Source organism: Podarcis filfolensis (assembly GCF_964270895.1).
Source record: "Podarcis filfolensis genome assembly, chromosome: 5".
NCBI lineage: Eukaryota > Metazoa > Chordata > Lepidosauria > Squamata > Lacertidae > Podarcis > Podarcis filfolensis.
Window position 1 is genome coordinate 53,445,881 of NC_139608.1, and position 23,691 is coordinate 53,469,571.

Consider the following 23,691-nt stretch of genomic DNA (forward strand, 5'->3'; position numbering starts at 1 on the left):
GAGCATGAGACTCTTAATCTCAGGGTCGTGGGTTTGAGCCCCATGTTGGGCGACAGATATCTGCATTGCAGGAGGTTGGACTAGATGACCTCTGTGGTCCCTTCCTACTCCACAGTTCTAGGATTCTCTTCTTGTGTTTTCATAATAAAAAATGATCATAGGATGGCAACACTTTGTATACCTCTTAACTCCTCTGAATCACAATGGATTTCTGTTCTGTTATCAGAAACTGAAATCATGAATTGAGCAGCAAAGAAAGGAATGAAGTGCCGCACTCTGCACAATCTCCACAAAACAAGGCAAATGGTTACGTGGCTCCTATAGATTTGCATCCATATATTGAAAACTATCATATATTTACCCAAGCTGAGCTACAGTGTGTAAAAAGGGCTGTGGTAAATGTAGCTTATCAAAACACAGCTGTGGAAACAAACACCCCTTTTAATACTTAAAGCAGTAAAAACTGATAGGACTTGATTTACTTTCTGGGAGGTGAAAAAGAAAGTAAAGAACCTTGTTCAATCTTATTGGCATGCACTATCTTGCTACGGTCCACACAGGCTCCCCATTTGGGGAAGGGGAGATTATACAGGAATTCTTCCAAAGACCCACAGCCATGTATGTGAGGAGGAGATGGGGATGGTAGTCGGAAGAACCACACTCAGCTTGGAAAAGACACAAGAAGCCAACAGCTCTTTGAAATATGACCTCTGCGTATCTTGGAAAACCCAAGTGTTTCCAAATGTTTGAAAAACAGAGTCACTCACAACAGAAGAATCAACTTCTGAGTTATAGTTTCCTAGAGAACTGGTATCATTTGTGCACTTCCATCCTGAATAAAAAAGTGAAATGGTACATTCATCGAACAAAAGGACAAACTGCTAAACACACAGCCATGTGCAGGGTTTTTTTGTTTATTTTAAAGGGTATCACACTTTCTGTTCAAGAAGGAAAATGATAACAAAGGGCTTGTCCACACTCTTCCACTTGTCCAGTGCCTAGAAAGCAAAGGTCTCAGCTGTTATTCACTTGATTTGAGTCTTCTGGGCATGGATCCAAGTGGTTATGCCTTTGCCCATTGAAAACCTGCTCCTTAGCGCTAAATTGGAACAAACTGCAATCTACAGAAAACCTATTTGCTTCTTGTTCTGATTCAGTGCGAAAGATCGGGTTTCCCCAGGGGAAAGTGTTGGGCAAACAGCAGTGTGGATAAGCCCTAAGATGAACCAAGGAGCCATAAGTAATGTCAGGTTTTCCTTCGTCTAGCTTGCTATGTCAGAAAAAGAAGCTATCTGAAGAAGTGTGCATGCACACGAAAGCTCATACCAAGAACTAACTTAGTTGGTCTTTAAGGTGCTACTGGAAGGAAAAAAAAATTTTGTTTTGACTATGGCAGACCAACACGGCTACCTATCTGTAACTAGAAAAAGAAGCTGTATTTCCATCCCCCAATAATGCAATAGTCTGTGTAAGTGAGGTCAACTGCAGTTGCAGATATCAATATTCCACTGTAACACAAAATGTCTTCTATCTTCTAGTGGTGATCTGGATTATGAATATGTCTGTTGGAAATATTATACCTATAAAATCAGAGCCATTTCCTACAAATCTGATTTACAAAAACCTAATCCTTTGGCATGTTTTGCTGAATGCAGCTCAACGGTTCACCTTTTTTTTCATGCCTATCCATACAGAGAGATAGCATGAGGAACCTAAAGCACAGATTAGCCAATACCAAGGGGTCTTCCCCATCCCCCAACTTCATAATTCTGCTAAAGCAAAACCATTGACTTCAAAGTGATTCCCTGAAATAACTGGTTCTGATCCTATAATGACTCTAATAAACCCCAGACCTGTCCAGTTTTTATTATTATTATTCTGCTACAGCAACCCATGGAGGTCAAAAGAGTTTAAGAGAAAGGAATGGTAACCATGAAACCCATTGGTCTCATGTAATAATAAGCATGCCATTTGGGGTCTGTAGTTTAGGCTTCCCCAACCTGATACCCTCCAGATGCTTTTGAACTACAACTCCTATAAACCCTGGCTGGGGTTGGTGAGAGTCCAGGGTTAACTGAAGAGGCTGTATATACACATTTAAAAGCTCACAAAAATGACCATTTAAAATGATAGAAGTGCAGTGAGAAACAGGAATACCTTTTGCTACACCTAATGGATGTCTATGGACTGTACTCATTAAATTTGGTAAATATATTATCTAACCCACACACATACACACACACACACACACACACTTTGAATAAGGCAAACAAATATACCCCTGCTTCTAATTTATGGCGGACAATTCACACACGGCCCCTTCAAGGGTGTGCTTCTGGTAAGGGGGTGTCACATTTTCTCAACATTTACTCCAATTTTTTGTTACTGAAAAGTGTTGTCCTTATCCCAGGTATGACATTCTCTCTCTCTCCCACTACCATGTATGTGTTGGCAGGGGAAACAAGAGTTGCTCAATTTCTATTTTTTATAATTGCTGAGGCTGTGCTCTCTTGATCAAGGTGAGACATTCTCAAGGCATATTCTGGAGAAACTGCTTGCATGTTCACCTTGATGACAAGACCAGCCGACAACCTCCTCCAATAGCTACCTTCTTCTGGTGGGGCTTGCTGCCAAGATGAACTGGCAACCTCTGAAGTAGCCCCTTGTCAGTTTCACACCTGCAAACCAGCCCAGTTAAAGACTCTAGGTAAAGTCTGGAGGCTTATTTTTTTATTATTTTAGCTCTTTAGCGGTTGTTTGTCCTAGACCATTCTGGCATTAGAAAAGCTATTTTGGAAGTCCACTGCCTTCCTACCAAAATCTTGAATCTGGAAATGCTCTACAGTGGTGACCCAAGTCAAAGAATTGCATAAGCCTGTGACTTTCTGCTAGTGAAAGGCCACAATCCAAAGAGCACTACTCTTCTTGGGCAAGCCAAGTGGGATTTCCCCCCTTGCAATATTGCAGGGAGTGAGAGCATCTGCTGTTCAGACTGCTTTCCAAGTGCCCTCCATTTTAGAAGCAGGCCAAGTGACTCTAATCAGTGAACATCAGCTTACAGTTTTATGTGTTTGTTATTCTTTGAAACAAACAGCTGCACACCTTTCTCCCCTAAAAGGCAGAACACTCATTAGGATTGGAACAAAGTTTCTCTTGTGCTCCAAGACTAGACTGACTTTCTTAATTGGCTTCATTTCACTCTATCATCCCCAAGACAAGTGTGTAACATTGAATGGTAGCCAATTCATTTATGCGTTTTGGTATTACGAAAAGCAAGGAGGTGTTGCCAGGTGCACCTTTATATTTTATGAGGTAAGCAAATGTAGTTAGAAATGTCTACTTCATTAATTAATGTTCATCTGGAACATTAGCATGCCTCCATCTCTGGAAAAACTGACACTTTCTATAGGAAATCTGGCTAGAAAGGAAAAAAATAAAAGATTTTAAAGCCTGTCTTCTTTAGCATTTGCAGCGGGCATATTTTCAGAGGTTATTCACACATTATGGTAAAACTTATAAACTATCCTGGTAAGAAAACCATGGAGAGCAGTAAAGGGCTGGAACAAATTGGCCATTGTAGATTTACAAACTTAAGTTAGGCATTTGCGCCCTTGAACAAATATATGAATTCATATTTGCAGAATTCATATAATGAAAAACCACTTAACTGGATGCTTTAAGAAAGTCACAGGCCATTAAGGGGTATTAATGCTATAGCCCTCACCAACCATCCTTGAGGGCACCTTGGCATCCCCTGAGACCCATGTAGCTGCCACAGCTAAGTCTTCATCTGCCCCACTATAATTTCATCTCAAAGCGCACCTGGTTTCCTCTGATTAGGCCAGTTAGACATGATTGGCCCTTTTTTTATTTTCCAGGCCACTTTCTTCTTTTTTGCATATACAAACTGCATCCATACTTATGAGAGCTTGAGCTTCATGGCTCAATTTGAAGCTTCCTCTCCAGGTCTACAAAGCTGCTATGATATTTGTAGGTGCATTATCAAAATTACACCCTCCTGAGCGCACCTGCAACATTTTGTAGCAAGTCCCACTTCTATCACTAATTGCCCGTTCTGCAAAATACAAAAGGTGGGAACCATTTGCACTTTGTATCCTTCTCACCCTATCATGCATGGTGCCCAGCATACATTTCCTGCCGCTTACACTTTTCCCATTGGCTGAGCTGCCACAAGAAGGGGACAGTGTTTTTTGGAGAGTTCAACATGCCTAATGGTGTACATAAAAGTCCAACTAGATTTTGTGCATATTTTATTCACAGTAAAGGTTTCTTTAATGATGACTCTTTTCGTGTGAGGGTTTTTGTTTTTCGTAGTTGATGAGGGTTATTTTGTGGAAGTGTTTGTTTTGTTTTTACATACATAAAGATCATCCACATGTCAGCTTAAATAACCAAATAAAAGCAAAATTATCAAATCCTAGTGTTTTTCCCCTCCCTGACCCCAGTAGGTACCTAAAGGTTTAATATTAACTCTAACTTGGCACTCTAGCTAACCTCTCTAGATGTCCTTTCTAATCAGTAACTCACAGTTTGAATGGAAACAACTAATCCGATGCTACTTTCAATTCAGGCAAACCATTTTAAGTAATTGCAATTACTTGCCCTCAAAACACTGCTTTCTGCATCTATTTCACAGACCATAAAATCCATAAAAATAGTCTTCCTGCTCATTAAGTGTGCAGTCACCAAGCCGTAAGATTTTTGTTTTGCTTTGTTTTACTATATGTCTGCAAGTTGGAATATTCTAGGCTGTCGTAGCACAAAAGCACAGACTGTTAAGAACACTTCTACAAACAATGTTTTCGTAAAGTGTTTTTCCCCTTTGCTGTTTCACCACTAACCCCTTACTCAGTAAGAGCTCTATTCACAATGTCTGATCAAAAAAAGCTCTAGGGAAGATGAAGAGAGCCAGAACCAGACTCCTTTAAAGGTACTGCATGTGCTTTTACCATTTACTCAAAACTCTACAGAAATTTACTATAGTTAGGGCCAGCATTGTTCAGCAGAGGCAGGCTTCTGGGCATATCAGAGCTTCAAATCTGAGTTTAATTATAAACACAGTGAATAGGAACATAGGAACCCACATTGTACAAAGCCAGACCACTGGTCCACCTAGCTCTGTATTCTCCATACTGACTGAAGTTTCAGGCTCCCCATCCCTCAAAAAAGCCCTATTCACATGTTACTTACATAGGGAATAGGTTGGAGAAAATAAACTACTGACGTAAACCAGGTCACATGACATGGAAATATAGCTTTCCTATAGAATAGCCACATCCTGTGATACCTCTGCAACAGTCACGGGGAACATGTGGCCCTCCAGACATTGATTAGACTACAACTGCCACCACTCCCAAGCATTGGCCATGCTGACTGGGGCAGATGGGAGTTGTAGTCCAACAACATATGGGCTGCCACAGGTTCTCACGACTGCTCTACATATTGCTTTACATGGCTGTTATGAGCATGATATAAGGGAAGTCTGTACAGCATGCTGCATCTACATCTTATTGGCATTCCTACGTATAATACACCAACTCCAATTGGCATGTGGAGGAAGGAAGATGTGTCTTACCTTGTATCCACCAATGCGATGCTCTTGCTTAAATTCTTTGCCATTTTTTAGCCACCTCATGGTTGGTAGGGGGTTTCCTGTAGCTGGACAACGGAACTTGACAGTGTTAGCTGCTGGAACTGCATGTAACCGCTTTTCCATTTTATCAGTTTGTGTCCATTTAGGTCCTTCTGTTTCCAAAAATGAAAGAGAGAAAGAGAGAGAGAAGAAGAAGAATGTCACTTGTCATTTGCATGATTTCCAGTATGACACAACATACTTTAAGGGGAGCACTGAAGTTCTACGTTGTTGATTTATGTCGCCTTTGGCAAAGCATACAAGACACTTGAGTACCTTAGAAATTTCAGTGTGTACTTAAAGACAAAGATCTACCCTGCTTCAGCTAGAGTTATTGCTTTCGATTCATGCCTTACAGCAAGTAAGGAAAAGTTATTTCAAGAAAGAGAGAGCTATAAAAATAAAATGACACCTGTCATCTTGCCATAGCCTTTAGGCTTGAGGTAACCATGTTAAAATGCATAAATAAAAATTGTACTAAAATGCAAAATGTTTGAAACTTTGACTGTGTGAGAGAGAATCAGAGCCTTCATTTGAAAAGCTGGCCTTATTTTCCTTTGGCTTGAACTATGATAATCAATGACAGCCTTTCAGATAACATGTGTGTCTGTGTGTGTTTAGAACTGCTGTTTTAAAAAAGGAGAGAACAACTATGATAACGAACAAAATCACTGGAATTGTTTCATACAAGGATCTGGCATTTTCCCCAACCCAACCCAACCCAACAGCAAAACAAGGTCCTCTCTCTGCTGCTGATCTCTCAACTTGCAGTACAACATGGTATGAAATTCTATGTCAGAGTTTGGATGGGAAGCAAACAAATCTCTGACCAGAGTGCTTATTAAAACACCATGGTTTAATTCTAGGAAAAACAGACACTCACTCTAACTAGCTACTCAAAAGCTATTCCACACCCAGGGGAATATTCCTGATGTTCCCTCTCCAAAAAAACACACACCAAAAAAACAAAACAAAAACCAGTGCACTAACTTCAATAGAAAAGGAACACTATTTCTAACCTCTCCTGTCCAAAAAGTTTTGTGAAAGTTATATATAGATTTGGTTAATACAGATAACGATGGAATGAAGACAGATGTGCCTGTTCCAGATATTTCTACTAATCCATGCCAAGTGATCAACTCTGTCCAGTGTTTACTGATCTTACATACCAGGAAAAATCAGCCTAAGTATAAAATGACAGGAACAAACAAGGAAGATTCTTGTAACAGGTGGATTAGAACACCTAGCTAAGAACCTACAAAATGACCATCCCCAACATTAGCAATGTTTTATTTTCATTTTGAAATCAGCGTTTCTGAATGCAGAATTTTTCCAAAGCAGTACCCTAAAAAATCTTGGCCCCCCCCCATAGCTCCTTTGACATCCAGAGTTTGGTAACGATGCCCATTAATAATATTATGTGGGTTTATGCAGCCAATCCAATACTATGAAGAAAACAAACGTTACATAATATATTTGTTTATCCCCAATAGCATAAATCCTCTCAGTAGTCTCCAAGAAAAAATAAAATAAATACAAAACAAGCTGTTTAAAAATGACTGGTAACCCTGTGCCCCCCTCTCGATGTTTTTGGACTATGACTTCCATCATCCTTTGCCATTGGCCCTGCTGGCTGGAGCTGATGGGATTCAGAGTCCAATGACATCTGGAGAGCCACAAGTTCTCCAATCCTGTCTTAAAACCATAAAATGCAATACAGCAGAAAATAAGATAAACAGAGCTCACAGATATGATACATCTTTAAACTCCAAGAATAAGCAAATATCCGTAAACCACTAAATGGTTTTATGATTGAAAAGCCTGGAAAAATAAACAAGGACTTCAGCTGGCACCAAAGGGATCACAATGGGGGAGCCAAGAGAGTCTCCCTGGGAAGGGTGTTCTACAACTGTGGCACCACCACTGAAAAGGCCCTCTCTTTCTCATAGCCATGAGCCCCAGCTCATTGGGCAGACCCACATTATATAACATATGGCAACTGGACATCTCTGTTGGCCAATAGACTCTATAAAACACCCACTGGTAAGTTACGTTTTGACAAAAAAATGATGTTACTGTATGTCAACACATCAGTGATGAACTGCAGAAGACTGAATTTTCAAAGGTAAATAAATGCTTTTAAAGGGGCACCATAGCTAAGCCACCTCCCCCCAAAAGCAGGATCATTACTAACAAAATTGAAAACAAATCTGAAAGCATAAGAACTGCATTGGCTTAGCTGAAATTACTACAATAGGTTTTCCGTATCTATCTATAATTCTCCTGCTGTACAGTAGTGACCTGAGCCCTCTACTGCAGATAACAAGAAATCTGATTAACTGCACAGTTATATAATGACTGTGCTTAATTCAGTTCACTCATTTACCTGTTTGAAAATTAAGGATGGAAATCTATTTAACGGTAAAGACTTTTAATTATTTTACAACAGATCCTTCCTGAAATAAATCCATTTACTATAGACATTTTTAGGACCAGAGGGGTCCAGAAACATAACCATTCCTCTCTCAGCCTTAATTCATTTCCTTTATTACAAGCTACCGCTCCATAACAAACAAACCCTTCCGTTCGTCAAACGTTTATGGCAGTTCTTGAAATCAGCACACATAGAATTCCTCCACTCCACTTCCCCCAACAAACCAAAATAAAAATACAGCTGGAGAAGAATACAGCAACAGAGTCCTTAACAAGCCTCCTCACTGAAAGAAAATATTCAAATTTAAGCATTAAAATTATTCTAGAAATGATACTTGACAATTTCATTTTAGCCTGAAGCTTTAAAAATTAATTAAGTGGAAAAATCAATGGATATTTGGAACATGCAGTTGCAAGCATAACACCAGGAATATTATAAATATTTAAAATTAAACTGCACAACCAACAAAATTTTAATTATTCCAAAAGATACATAGGAGAAAGGGCCATTAAAATGATTTGTTAGATACAAAATTGCAACAACACTACAGGGGAATGTGGAAATAAAGCAGTCGAGGATCACAACAAAAAAGGGGGTTCATCTAACATGAATGTTATTAAGTACCGATACATGAGTACATTTTTCTTTTTTTGCTCTAGCGCTAGCACGTTCCACAAAGCAGTTTCTTTTGATCAGACAAATAACCCTGCTGGAACAAATCCCAAATTCCTGATAAAGTTAATCCAAACGGCACATGAACAAGATTGGTGCTAAAGAGCACAGGAGTCAGCCGGCGCTGCTATAATCACAAGAACCCAGCAGATGCGATGATTCTTTCAGTGCTGTGAACTCCGTTATCAGTGACAAGCACTTTGGCAAGAGCACAATGGTTACCCGATTTCTAGTTACTGGGCCTTTCTATCACACTGCCATCTTGGTTTCTCGTCATTTCCCACCACCATAATGATTATAAATCTGAGAACAAGCAGAGTAGGAAGCTGGCCCTGGGCAAAGCAACGTCTCTCTGTGTGAGAGTCCCTTTTTACCATGGTCACCTACTCTCTGGTTTATTGTACATATTACTAATACGATCTGAAACATTTTGTATGCTGCACTGTTTCGATAGCATTTTCTGATAGTTTCATTATTGCTATTAGGTTGCAGATCGATGAAACACAGCCAATCTTGGGTCTATTTATTTATTACTCTGTACTCACCATCAGCATTTAAGGACCATACAAAGGTGCATTTAGGCCAGGTGTTACATAAACTCCTATTAACCTCTCTGTAGTCTTGGATCTTGCAGGATCCATTACATTGGCAGCTACGTAATACTGTAACATTAATGGTTATTAATGTTTTTTATACTTTATACAATAAGAGATGGAACAGGATAATAAGTGGAAAGTGTGGAAACGAAGTGGGAGGGGAGGGGAAAATTTACATCATGGTATAGAGTACTATATTAAGGAGAAAGAGTTTCATGGGGAACTGTTATCTGTTGCTTTTGAACTCCAGTATTGGATGGTCAAGGGCCATCTCTTGATAAATCTACTTTACTGGTTACTGCTTGAAGCTTTCCTTTTGTATGTTAATTCTAATGATAGAGTGTCCCCCTACCCCACCCCATTAGTCTGTTACAGCCGGAGTGTTTTTATTTTTTCAGTGTTGAGCGATGCAAGGTTTAGCACCGGTCAATAAGCCTGTTTCCAACTGGAGAACTACACTTCTGATTGTAACATGCAGGAGTATTGTTTTCAAGTTCCTGGATAATAAGTACTCGGCAATTTCCTGTATTATATCCAGTACTGTGGCCCCAAAGTGGGGGTTTTTTTGTGTGTGTGCAGCTGCAAAAAAATATGCGTAGAATCAGATCTGCTCCACTTACACCTCCAAAAGAATATATTTTTGTGATAGATCGATTTAAAGAACGCTTCCTTTAAATTAACACTAATTAGTGGTGTTGGTATAGGTTCTTGTGTTTTGTATTCTTGTTTTGAATTTCTCTGTTGTTAATAGCCCTGGGATCATCGGATGAAGAGTGGTATTATAATTATTATTATTATTATTATTATTATTATTATTATTAAAACAAGCATTCCCATTCAGCTTGTTGCATTGTAATATTACTTGCAGGCTTCCCATGAGCATCTGGTTCACTAACGTATTAAAAGCATGATGGACTAGCTTGATCCAGAAAATATTTAAATTATTTAATCAGTTTTGTTCTCTGCTTTATGGCCAGAGATCTGCATTTTTTGCTGCTGCTATGTTTGCACCTCATGGCAAAAAAATAACATTCCAACAATAGGTGGAAGTAATATAAAGCACATTCAGTATACTGCTTGGATTTAATCTAACCTATTGTTTTCTCACAGTTAGGAAATCTGCCCACAGATGAGGTAAGAATTTATATATACAACGTATATTAATAAGTGTGTGTCTCCATCACAAAGTTGCAGTAGAAATAAATATGGCATAAAATGACAAATGAAAATGACCCACACACATATATGTAAAGTTCAGTCTCCTCTTAAAGCAACAGGCTGCAAAGCCTTTCCTTACTTTTCACATTATAAATCTAACACTCCTGTTATCACTGATCATTACAAGAACTGCCATCTAAGCCTATATAAAAGCTCACACACGTAGCTGGGCTTGCCCCTAAAGCTATAAACAACCCTACGCCTGTGAATAAACACGACTCTAATTTGCAAGTAAAATAAGCCCACCTACAAATCACATAAGCCCACACCAGCATTACCAGAAAATATACTCACCCCTCCCAGAAAACTCATAATAATTCAGCATCTGGAGATGAAAGGTTCTAAATCAGGAATGGGGAGCCTGTGGACATCCAGGTGTTGCTGAACATCAACTTGCCTCAACACCTGCCAGCATTGCTGATGCTCAGTGTTCCAGGGAGAGGCACTCCTACATCTGGAGGGTCACAGGTAAGCAACCCCTGTTCTAAATGTTCAGGCTAGAGGGTACTTTGTATAATTTAACACCATGGCTTATTGGAAATGAATTGTCCCCAAGTTAAAGCTTCTTCACAACCAAGGTTCTTTACAAACACTTGTTGACTTTTCTTTCCACGAAACATTTTCAATACTCTAGCCACAGCAGGCATCTGCCTCTATGGGACTCTGGTTTCTTAAAAAGAACCTACAGAAGCATCAACCTAGGCAGAGGTTCCATCCCCTACCTATTCAGGGCCAGCAGTACCATTAGGCAGAGTGGGGCAGCTGCCTCGATGTGGCAGATGATGAGGGAAGGAGTGTGGTGTTGAGGTGCTAGGGGAGAGGGCTGTGGCTGCCCCACAGAGCCTGCCCGGCAGCCCTTAAGCCTGCCTGCTGGTCAAAAGCAGTGGAAGATACCAGGATTGAAATTAGATTCAGCTGTCCTTCCCACCATCTTTCAATATATGGAATGAAGGGGGCAGAAAGATCTCATCCTTTGTTTCAAGCAGCAAAAATGTCTTGGTTGGGGGCTGCTGAGCAGTTGAGCTGGTCTTCTGAGCGTTGAGCTTCAATCCACAGTATTTTATACTATGTTGGGCAAAATATATTGCAGCAACACTGTTGTGGGTGAGTGGTGATGGGGTGGGTGGTGCTCCTGTTAGGATCAGAGATGAATCAAACTATTTCTCCAAATGCTGATCTAGTACTTTGGAGGATTTGTGAATTCTTACCTAGGACCATGTCAATGAGCTTGCTGGGCCTTGAACCTTAAGACTTTCTAATGTAGGAACAACTTATAAGCGTCTGCCTAGACAGCTAACCAAGTAGAGTATATTCTTGGGGACTAGACCATACCATCATTAGGAAAGCTTAAGTTGGAAAGGGTCATTACATTCTCTTTCCATAGATTTTTCTTTTCACTACAAAATTAATTACAATTCAATTTCATAACCATCACTTGAATATTGTCATTACAGGAAATTACAACTCTGATCCAGAAATGAAGAAAGAGGAGGTGTCAGTACAGAACACGTTGAGTTAAAAAAGAAGAACTGCTAAAAGGTTAATGGCAACTAAGACAAGAAAGAATAAACAAGCAGGCAAGAATATGATAATAGTTTATTTCCATGTTTCAGAAGACCAGAAATACACAAAAAGAAAGAGGAAACAAGCCAGTTGAAATCTACAGCTAATAGATTGCTCATGCGTTTAACAGCCAAGAAAGTGCTTGAAGAGAGTGCAGAAGATTAGGTGGAGAAAATATTTCCATATGGATTCTGCCAGGCACCTTCAGCAGTCAGAGAGTTACTTACTGATTTGGTTGTTGTCATTCACAAAATCCTCAGAGCCGTCGTTGTCATCTTCATCATCTCCAGATGAAAGAACATCTGAAGTTTAAAAATTTAACATTGTTCACCTACTACACATTGCAAGCAAACACACCTATTTTCTGGACTCATGTTGTTTCTTTTATGTCACATCTGGAACAGATCTTGTTTAAGAGATGCAGCATCACACACTTTATGGCATATATATATATATATATATAGTCCATGATCCACTGAAGCTATATGTTTGTGTAGGTAAAAACTGTACACAGCCAGAGGCTTCTATGGTCATGGCCATAGATGTTTCCAAGCAAAGTTTCTTATTCTAAAGAGCTGCTGATATTTTCTGTCTTTGAAAATTAAACACAAAAAATACAACAAGAAAAGATTATTTACTTGTTCCTGAACAAGTGCATGTGGTTTACAGTGTGTGTGTGTGTATGTTTCGATACTTTAAAAAAATGGAGTTCTGGTATAGTTGATCATGGAGAAGATTTGGAGAACAATTTCAAATGATGGGTGTTGTTATTTTCTAACATGACTGTGCAGTAGAACCAAGTATTGTCTCCACATTGGTTACCCAGTTCTCTTAATTATCCATACACACTCTGCCCCAGTCCCAAGTATACATCTAAACAGGCCCACATAAATTACCGCTCATTTGAATCAAATTAAGGTTTTTTTAAAAAAATTATCTCTTTGTCAGTGAATCAGATGTTAGGTTATATACAAGTGGTGGGGAAGGAAATGCAGAAGGAAATGCAGCTCTTAAGCTGAAGAAAGGTTCCCCATCACTGCTATATAAAGTTTGTGGCTGTATGTACCAGAGTGGGAGGGTAGAACTATCAAACAGAAGTTTTCTTAAACTGACATCACTATAAACTTCTTTTATATTATTTCATTGAAACATTATTCTACCACCCTTCATCAAAGCTGACTCCAAGGTGGCTTAATTAATACAAATGCATGGGGTGGCTTTTTAAGGGAGGAAGGGAAAGGAGATTGTTAGCCGCTTTGAGACTCCTGAAGGGGAGTGAAAGGCGGGATATCAAATCCAAACTCCTCCTTTTCCTCCTAAAATAATGGGACTATGCAGAAATGGCAAAACTGACAGTGAAATGGTGAATTTTTTTTAATAGAATGGAGGACTTCTGTAGACTATTAAAAAAAAATATTATAGTCAAATCACGGGCAGGAAGAAAAGTCATAAAATAATTGTAATAGAGAAACTTTTTTTGTAATAGATAATGATATAATGCAGCAGAAAAAGTATGAGTAAAAACATTGTGGAGGTGAGGGTGGGAAGTCAGCTAGTGAAACAATGTAATTATTTGATTTGAAGGTTATTGTGAAAATGTTTGAAAAATGTATTTAAATATATATATATTGCATAAAGCAACAAATAAGATATTCCACATTATTATTATTATTGTTGTTGTTCTTGTTGCTGTTATTACTCCACCCATCTGGCTGGGGTTTCCCAGCTACTCTGGGTGGCTCCCAACAGAATATTAAAAACACAGTGACACATCAAACATTAAAAACTTTGCTTAGCAGTCCATAGCATTTATATATAGCAGTCCATAGCGTGCACACACACACACACACACACACACACACACATATCACACACACACACACACACACACACACACACACATTAGGTGCTTGAAAGAAGAAAAAGCTTTTTCCCCTGGCACCTATGGTAATTGAGCCACCTGAGAGGGCAAATTGCCGGGTACCACAGCTAAAAATGCCACCCACTTTACCATCCAACAGGGGAAATGATCTAAGAGCATGAGCAAGCTGGCAAAATAAAGAATATTATATATGACCAGAATGTCTCTTTAATGCTTGAGCAGAAACTGGCTATACATACGCATATAATAAATATAGGTTACAGCTATTTGCATGTAGTAAAAAAGCAAACTCACCTGTAATATTTATAATGAAGTAGAGGGTCTCACTGTCTACAGCCCTAACAGCAGTGCAAGCATAAAGGCCTGAATCTTTGGGCGAACTATCTTTAATCCGCAAGTATTCCCCAGTCATGATTGTTCGATTGCTGGGCATCAAATGGACCCCATCTTTAGTCCAAGTGATCTTGATTGCATCTTTCAGTTGACAGTGCAACATCAAAGAGTCTCCCGGAAGTATAGAGTATACATCAGGCTGAGAGATTTGATATTTGGTTGGTGGCTCTGCAAAAGTGGAAAGTAGATGGGCACAGAAGAAGGGTGGAGAAGGGACAAAGGGGGGAGAGAAAATTTCCAACAATTGTCAGTGAAGGCCCTCTTTGAAAATGTGTGAGTTTTCATAAAATTGGGGAAAGGCAAGCAAAACTGATGAAGCAGCTTCATCCATGATGTGCTGCAAGCTTACAGGACAGAGTATAAAAAGTAGAAGGCATGGCTTTGGATAAGAAAACCGCAAGTTCGAGGAAGGTGGCGATGCTCAGGCCGGGAAATGTGCAGTCTGACTATACGCTACAACACAAGAATCCTAGTAACTTGATAACCGCATCTGATGAAGTAAGCCCAGGGCTTATGCAAGCTCAAGTTGCAATAAATTAGTTTTTTTAAGTGCCATGTGACATTCTGTCTTCTTTGCTAATAATTTACAGCCTCCCATGCTGCGGAGTGTACGAACAAATTCTCAGTATTACAGCTAATCAGTTCTAGCTCTAGAAAAGGGACTTGGAACATGTGGCTATTCAGATGTTGTGGGACTCCCAGCATTCATCAACCCTGGCCAGCAGGGCCAATAATCAAGGAGGATGTGAATTGAGAGTCCAGTGAGCCACAGGTTCTAGAGGGAAGGCCCAGTGGCGTAGCGTGGGTTGTCAGAACCCGGGGCAAGGCAAGTAATTTGCACCCCTAACCCGTGGATTTGCGCCCCCTAACCTGTGGATTTGCGCCCCCTAACCCTAACCCCCAGATGTTGCGCCCAGTGCGGCCGGCCCCCCCTGCACCCCGCACGCTACGCCACTGGGAAGGCCATATACAACACAATTATGAATACATTTAAATGAGAGACGTTCATTTCTTGGGACAGTGTTCACAATTTATACCCAATTTGGGGGAGCAAGTATTGGCCATTTACAAACCCAAGCGCAAGGTAGGTAGCCTTCTCACCCTTTTATTGTCCTTGCAGTGTCCTGAACTGGAGAAGCTAAGTAGCATGTAACCTTCACCAAAATCAGAGGTGTGATTCAAGCTACATCCTGTTTCTCTGCTGGTAGAATTTCACACATGAGGACAGTGACTAATCCTTCCGTAAATTAGCTCTGCAGAACCACTGATTATTTTTCCACAGAAAAAAATGTTCCCCTCACAGCCTCTTCTCCAATTTGGACCATCAAGGAAAAGCAATTCTTCATTTTCACAGAATAAGATTGTGTGACTGCTATACATACTGAAACTGAGGCCTAAACAATATTTTTATACAAATGTTAACATTTTACATGTTTAGATTTTACAACTGGGTCTCAAAATGTTCAACAGATCGAAATTATTTGGCAAGCAAGTATTCTATGAACTCTCGTACAATTTTACACTTCTTTTTTACAAACTTGATGAGGTAATTATGGATTCCATCAATCCATTATACAGGTGTTACAATTTGCACCAACCGAGGGTTGTTAGGAGGGCGGGGGGGAATCATTATCCAGCTGGAGAATGAGCTGTTTTCTGCATATATATTTTATATCAGTAAAAGGTTAAATCCAAGAAATGTAGCAAAAATGTCACAGAACGAATGATTGATTTTAGGTTTGCTGACACTTCAGAACAAGCAAGACTGGTTTACTGTATAGAATTGCATTCACTGTTCTCCGTAACCACTGCAGCTCATTTTATCTGGTGTGGTAAATTTGTTTTACCGAGCTTGGTTGTGGGCAGCATTTCCCAGGAGTCTTTGAAATTGACCTTCAAAAAGAGTGTATGTACAGTGGTACCTCAGGTTACAGACGCTTCAGGTTACAGACTCTGCTAACCCAGAAATAGTACCTCGGGTTAAGAACTTTGCTTCAGGATGAGAACAGAAATCGCCCTGCGGTGGCGGCGCAGCAGCAGTGAGAGGCCCCATTAGCTAAAGTGGTGCTTCAGGTTAAGAACAGTTTCAGGTTGAGAACAGACCTCCGGAACGAATTAAGTTCTTAACCCAAGGTACCACTGTATGTAGATCACTTTATTAAGATACCAATTTTGTACAGTGTCTAAATAACCCACTGAGGGACTTTACCAACTAATTAAAAAAAAAAACCCACCCCAAAAGGCTAGAAATGAAACATGTAGCCACAACATGGCAGGTTGATGTTAAATTCCCCATTTAATAATCCAGTGATTATAAAGCCAGGAAGAAGCATTGGGTCTGCATGTTTCCTGCCTCCCCTTGCACACCAGCTTTCATACTGTGAGATCCTAGACCATTTAGAAGCAGCCTTCACTGACCGTATGTTCTTCAGATGTTTTGGACTAGAAATGGAGTTGATGGAAGCTGCAGTCCAATACATCTGGTAAGAACCAAGTTAGCGAAGACTACTTTAAAATACAGCCCCCATGTTAGAACTGAAACATAAAACTGTGGCTTAATGTTTATTTACTAACCAGGATCAAATCATGGTTTAATTTCCTGGTCAGTAAACAACCATTATACCAGAGCTCCTTAGTTTGGACAAAATGGGAAGTTAGTCTAAAGAGCAGCGTGTGAAGGGAGGTAGTGTGTGAAGGGAGAGGTGAGGAATAAGCAGGCACAACATTCATTCCCAGCTTCCTAAACCATAATTAAAGAATCTGGGAACATTTCAGTTGAAAAGGCCTGAATGTCTTGAGCCATTATTCTGGCAGCACTTGTGTGCCAAATAACCCCACACTCTTTTTTACTTTGTTTTTTAATAAGCATCCACTGAATCCACTTTCAAGAGATGGGAAGAGTCAAATTTGACCGTAGTTAGGAAAGAAATTGCTAATGATTCAGAAAAAGGAAAAGAAAATTCTCTTAGAATTTGCACTGGGCATATAATTTACAGTATAATGCGATTTCAGGATACTCCTTAATACAGTATTCTTATTCACACCAAGTTTTCCACTTTTTCAGCCCAACACTCAGTCATCATTCTGTGGCGACTGAGCATGCTCAGTCCACATTGGGCTGCTGTTTCCTCCCCTTGCCGTTCTTTTCCGTTAAAGATTTGTTTGTACTTCTAACCTTGGAGAATGCCGCCACCACGCCAGAGTGGTGCTGCCATTACATGAACTACATGAGCATCATCCTTGAACTTCAAAATTAAAAGGAACTGATGCTCCTCCTGTGACTAAGAATGCCGTGGCAAACATAGGATATCAAGAATCCTCATGACATATAAATTAGTTTGGAAATCAATATCTATTTCAGGTAAGCTTTTTGTTCTGCCAAATTCAAATCTAACAGCACTTAAAGACTGTCACTTTTTATAATGTTTGCCTATAAACTCTCCCAGCACAGTTTTTGACGATGTGCCCAAAAGCAAACAGAGAACAGGTGGGATACTACAGCATTGTGCTGTCCAATTCTTTCATGTGAAAAGTCCTACAGGTTTAAGCACTTAAGGAGTTCCAGCCAACATGGAAACTGCTCTGCTCTGCAGAATTAACCCATCTCCCACTGTAGTGCTCTCCGCCAAGCTTGTAAAAATACTTATTACACTTACATGGAGCTTAACACACACACAAAAAAAACTATGAAAGATAAGCTCCTGCACTGACTTACAACAAAATTTTGAACTCATTGTTTTACGCGTCCTGGTGGGTGAAGACTGAAGAAAGGAGGTTCAGACCCCCGTAGGGTCTTTCAGCCCATCACATGACTTGACTGGCAGCTGCCATTGCAGTCTGTGCAATTCTCCATCTCCTAAAGGAGAGAGACCTTGCTTCCCAAGGGATGCCTCCCTCGTTCCAAGTTTAACACTACAGCAAGCAAGATACCTTGGCCCTTGGTGCTAGCCAAGGAGCTAACATCTTTATTCCTTAAGCAGCAAAGTAAACCTCAGTTTCCCAGTCTAACCTGCAACTAATTATTCAGAGCTGGCTGGAACAGAAAGAACTAAAAGAAGCTACTCGTTCCTTTTGGGTTTTTTTATATCTGCTGCATAACAACAGTTTGGTGAACTGGTTACCTGCAATGCCTTGCCAACTGCTGTGATAAATAAATATTGCCAGACCGCAGCTCACCAGATTTCTGATCAGATGCTAATATTTGGCAAAAATTTCCCTCAGCAGGATATGAGAAGTCCTACTCAGGAGTTCAAGATTCATTTCATGGAGATGAACTCAATGTCTCTGCCCCCTCTGTAGTATTCCGAACAGCCCATCCACTGATTTTTTAATTAATGAAAAGCAATTTTCTGATGTCTTAGAAAGTGATATAACTTAGCAAGTTTATATTACTTGTATAGCAAAGCCAACATCTTGAAGTTGCCGTGCTTGCCTGATATTTTATTTGCAACTGGCATCCATTTACTTTTTGCTAATGAACTCATGAAATGGAAAAAATTTCCACGGGAAAATACGGCACTGGTATTTTTTCTGGAGGGGAAATCTATTTTGGAAAACCTTGTGTAGGCTCTCCATATGACTCAGAACCCCTGAGCTAGTACAGAAGGCTCCCTTCTGCAGACGGTCACACTGCATTGTCTGGAGCACTGCAGAGCTAGGTTGAGAACCAGTGGGGACAAAGAACACATCCCCCAAATCTCTCACTTGATGAAGAGCATGTGGATTTCAACGCCTGAATAAGACATGCAGCTTACTAAGCTTACCAAGTTCTTTCTACTATATGAACTGCCCATCAGTAGGAGAAACTCAAAAGTAGCCAAGTGTGTCTCCTAGAACTGTAGGAGGCTGAGCTCATCTCTTTCTGCTGAGGAGGTGGAACCCTGGAAGCAATGGGAAACTTGTTCTGCTGCCCATTATAGATAATTTATCCCTTTATCCCATTCAAAACTTGGATGAAAAAGTAGTGACACAGGCACAAACCTAGTTTCCTGATCAAACCTTGGGCTCTTTTTCAAAGTCTGTTCTTCTCTTTAAGGAAATATGAAAACATATTCCAGTTTTTTACAACCAAGAAATATTACATGCTTGTTCTAAGAAGCAGGTATTGAAGGTCAAAAAAAAAAAAATTCAGCAGGATGTTGCAGATCTTTCCCATGTCTTTTACTGGTGCCGTAAAAAGTAGCTGAAGTAAAAAAGAAAATTGGAACTAACTTCTGGGTTGTTATTGCAAAATTCGCATGGACCGGTCTAAGAATGTGCTATTGCCCACCCCCCAAATGTTGCAACCGAACTAGGGTTGCCATACATTCAGATTTTCCAGTTGGCAGTAGTGTCTGGGCGGAAACTGGAAAAATGTCCGGGGAAATCCAGACATATGGCAGCCCATGGCAGCAGTGCCATTTCCCCCATAAAAATAGCTCAGAAGCGGCATTTATTTTTGTGCTTTTGCCCAAAAAGCTCAACAACTATTTTGTCTGGATTTTCACTGTTTGAAGTATGGCAACCCTACAACAGACAGATTGTTTCCCACTGCGAGGTGTCTCTAAAATAAAATTAAGAGGATACTGAGCTTTAGACTAGCTGCTAATCAAAGTATAGACAACCGTTTTTGTCAAACTAAAAGTCCTACAGAAAGTATAAAAAGCCCCCCCCCCCGCAACATGCTTTAAGAGACGATTACTCAAGCACTTTGGATCAAAGAAAATGGCTTCTCTTAAAATCCCATCCTGAGAAATAGTCTACCACTGACTGCCTTTTAAAATAATAATAAAAATACAAAATCAGCCAACCAGCTCACAGCTGTTTCCTTATTTATCATCCATCCATGGAATCTAATCTGTGTTTTGTAAACACAGGCTACAAATATTAGGCAAATACCATCAATTTTAAAAAACCCTAAAGTATCATTCTTGCCTTATACATATGGTAAATGCTTCCCCATTTTAAAAGTGCATCTCTTTTTAGCTGTGTGCAAAGTGTATTGTAAACCTCTGAAGTTATCTCTCTCCATCCTGGATCGACTAATGGCCAGTTCCTGCTTAGCTTCTCTGGCATAGCTGAGCCTTACACTGTACTGATACCATGGGAAAGGAGAAGGCTGTGCGGGATGAAGTGGCTACATCCATCAAAGGACACCTTTCCAGAGCTAATGGCACTGACATGGGAAATTTATCCTGCTCTCCCAAGTTGGGCATCTACAGGAATTTGTCTACAGCATGAGGCAAAGTAAAAAAAACAAACACTCAAAGTGGCGAGCAGGCTTGTTTCGCACACACACAAATGATAAATATAATGCCTGTACGTGTTGCCTCCTATCTCAGGTTCTACAAATGCTAAAAAACAACAACCTTACTCTCTCTTTTTTTTAAAAGGAAAGTTGAGAATGTAGGAATCATAGTTACTCAGGAGAGGGAACTGCTCCCACTATAGGACTCCCATGCCTCCCAAACCATAGAGCCTCCCCATGTCAAACATTTATTGGTTTGGCATGGGGCTTGAGCATGCAGAAGCAGCAACCACAAAAGATCGGCCCTGAATAGATGCTGCTGCCAATTGACATACTACTAGACAACTTCTCATCCTTCAAATATTAACACTGCAGGCCTAATAAAAGCCCTATAATGAAGTACTACACATTTTTAAATGGTCGCTCCTCGTTCGGGAAAGCTTTGAAGCCCGCTTGTTTCCAGTAGTCTACTCAAGAGGAATTTCCTACACTGCACTGTAGAATTGTAGAGGTGGAAGGGACCCTAAGGCTCATCTAGTCCAACTCCCTGCAATGCAGAAATCTCAACCACCAGTGAAGGAGAGTCCGCCACCTTCTGAGGGAGTCCGTTCCACTGTTAATCCTCAGAAAGTTATTCCTTGTGTTTAGTTGGAATCTCCTTTCTCATAACTTGAAGCCGTTGGTTTGGGTCCTACTCTCCAGGGCAGGAGAAAACAAGCTTGAACTTCTTTTGTATGGATTTACCTGCCAGATTGTTGGTTGGCTGGTTTGGAAGGGGGGCAGAGGAGGGATATGTATTTTTTAAAAAAATGTTTTTTCAATGTTGTGAAATATTGTTCATGTTTATTATCTTAAAATTATTTATTCTATTTATTAGATGAATAACTAGTCTCCAAGTGACTTACAAAATTTTAATAGCATAAAGACTATTGTGAAATCAGAAAATTAATTATTATATTTTATTGTATCACTATTATCATTTGTATTTTGTATAAGTCACCTGGAGTGAGCATGACTCTTGAGGGCAGCCTATAAAATTCTTGAAGTAAATAAATAAAATATTCATTTAGGTTGCTCTATGGTTTGATATCAACATGTCTTCTTTTGGTTTTGTACTTGTTTTTAAATAATGGATTGGGACCTAGACACTGCACTTAATATGCTGAGCAGAGTTATGGGGGGGGGAGGGGAGAGGAGTATTTTATTTTAGAAATAAATGCCATTGTTCTCATGTTGTCCTGTTAGTAATTTGAGCAACAACAAGAAAAATAACACAGATTTTTACATTAATGTCAGGGCCAGCCAAGGTATTTTCCTACCTGAGGCGCAAGCATAACAGGTGGTACTCACCTCACCTCAGGCAAAGTGCACAGTTCCCAAGGCCTACAAAGCTATTCTATCACCTGAGAAAGAAAATCCAGTGTCTCTTCCATCTTCCCAGGAATAAAATCAAAGCAATAAGAAATTCAGTAAATCTAACTATTTGTTGCCTTTTTGTGACATCAAGATCAGCTGACGGAGATGACAGCTTCATTCCACCTCATGGTAGAACCGGCCCTGATAAATGAATAGGTCAAACCACTTCTCTGCAAGTCACAAATAATTAAGCTTGCCTAAGCGCTTATCTGTGCCTTTATCTTCTACCTGTGCCCCTTTCCCCCTTACTCAGAGCTAAAATTCACCTTACTCAGGCAAAGATGCCCCGTGGTCAGTATTCCATACCTGAGCATAAAACCATAGAAACTTTGCCACTGTGCATGCACCAACTTTTTACTTTGGTATCGGTGAGAAACTGAGAGGATTCCTTTGATTCCGAATTTTACTGTGTTGAACGGAGAGGTTAAAAACCATGCTGAAGTCAATGAAGCAGCAACATTATGGAAGAGAACGCCCGTGAACCCAGTTTTCTGCCAGCCTAGAGTACATTCTGTTGATCGGGTTTTGGGGGGCAGGGGAAGGAGGAGTATATTTTCTTGTTGACTTCAGACAGCTGCCTGTCCTATTAGCAGGCGAGATGATGGGGTGCAACCAGATCTAGGAGAAAGAAGCCAGAGCATGTAGGTTGGTCTGGTGTAAGGGAGAGACAGGGCAGGAGTTAGACACTGTGCTTCTCAAACATGGGTCCCCAGCTGTTGTTGGACTACAACTCCCATCATCCTTAGCTAGAACAAGTGGTCATGAATGATGGGAGGAGGAGTTGGAGGTTTCCCCATGTATGAACAGGCACACATACCTTTATAAGTTTAAAATATAGTCATACCTTGGGTTACAGACGCTTCAGGTTGCGTTTTTTCAGGTTACGGACCCGCCGAAACCCAGAAGTACCAGAACGAGTTACTTCTGGGCTTCGGGGGTCGTCCATGCTCAGAAGCGCCGAATCGCAACCCATGCATGCGCAGACGTGCCACTGCGGGTTGCGAATACTGCAGGTTGCGAACGTGCATCCCGCACAGGTCACATTCGCAACCCGAGCGTCCACTATATAGCTATTATCCTTTTTTATTATTTATTGAATTTATGGATTGCTTCCCATGAAAATATCTCAGTGTGATTAACCATTTTTTAAATAATGAAAAAATCATAAATAATAAATTACATCAAATCAAAAACAGCCATGGACAATTCCCCACCCCCACCCCCCCGCTAAACTTCTGTGCACCGCTCAGCAAACTGGTCTCAGCATTAAAAAGCTTTGAAACCACATTGTCCATATGTGGGGTTTTCTGTGCAACTATCAACTTTTCCAGCTGTGCTGATGAATATTCAGTAAGCCCATCATAAACATCCTCTTGGACGATGAAAGTCCTCCTCTGCCAAGGACAGCCCTACAAAAAGGCAGCGAGTCCGCCCCCCCCCTCTAAATACAAAAAAAGACTTCAGTAGCAGAACAATGCAAAGGAAAGGAATTTGGCTGAATTTTCGAACTCTTTGACAAACTACCAAACTCATACGCTGGGAACTTTAATTATAATATACAAGCAGGAAAGTGTGATAAATATGAGATTGTTGTTTGTGCATGGGGGGCGGGGGAAGAGCATGGGAACAAAGCTGTTT

The 23,691-nt window shown here is 40.2% G+C and overlaps 1 protein-coding gene across 3 annotated transcripts in view; it reads right to left on the reverse strand.

The window, feature by feature from the left end:
- FGFR2 (fibroblast growth factor receptor 2) overlaps window positions 1–23,691 on the reverse strand; it is a 110,524-nt gene that overhangs the window by 65,172 nt on the left and 21,661 nt on the right. For 2 of the 3 annotated variants that reach the window (XM_083616885.1, XM_083616886.1), the window contains exons 3-5: window positions 14,313–14,579; window positions 12,364–12,438; window positions 5,597–5,766 (exon numbers count right to left, since the gene is read on the reverse strand). In XM_083616885.1, coding sequence (XP_083473011.1) covers window positions 5,597–5,766; window positions 12,364–12,438; window positions 14,313–14,579 — 512 coding nt within the window. The remainder of the gene's footprint in view (window positions 1–5,596; window positions 5,767–12,363; window positions 12,439–14,312; window positions 14,580–23,691) is intronic. The other variant, XM_083616887.1, reaches the window with a different exon arrangement.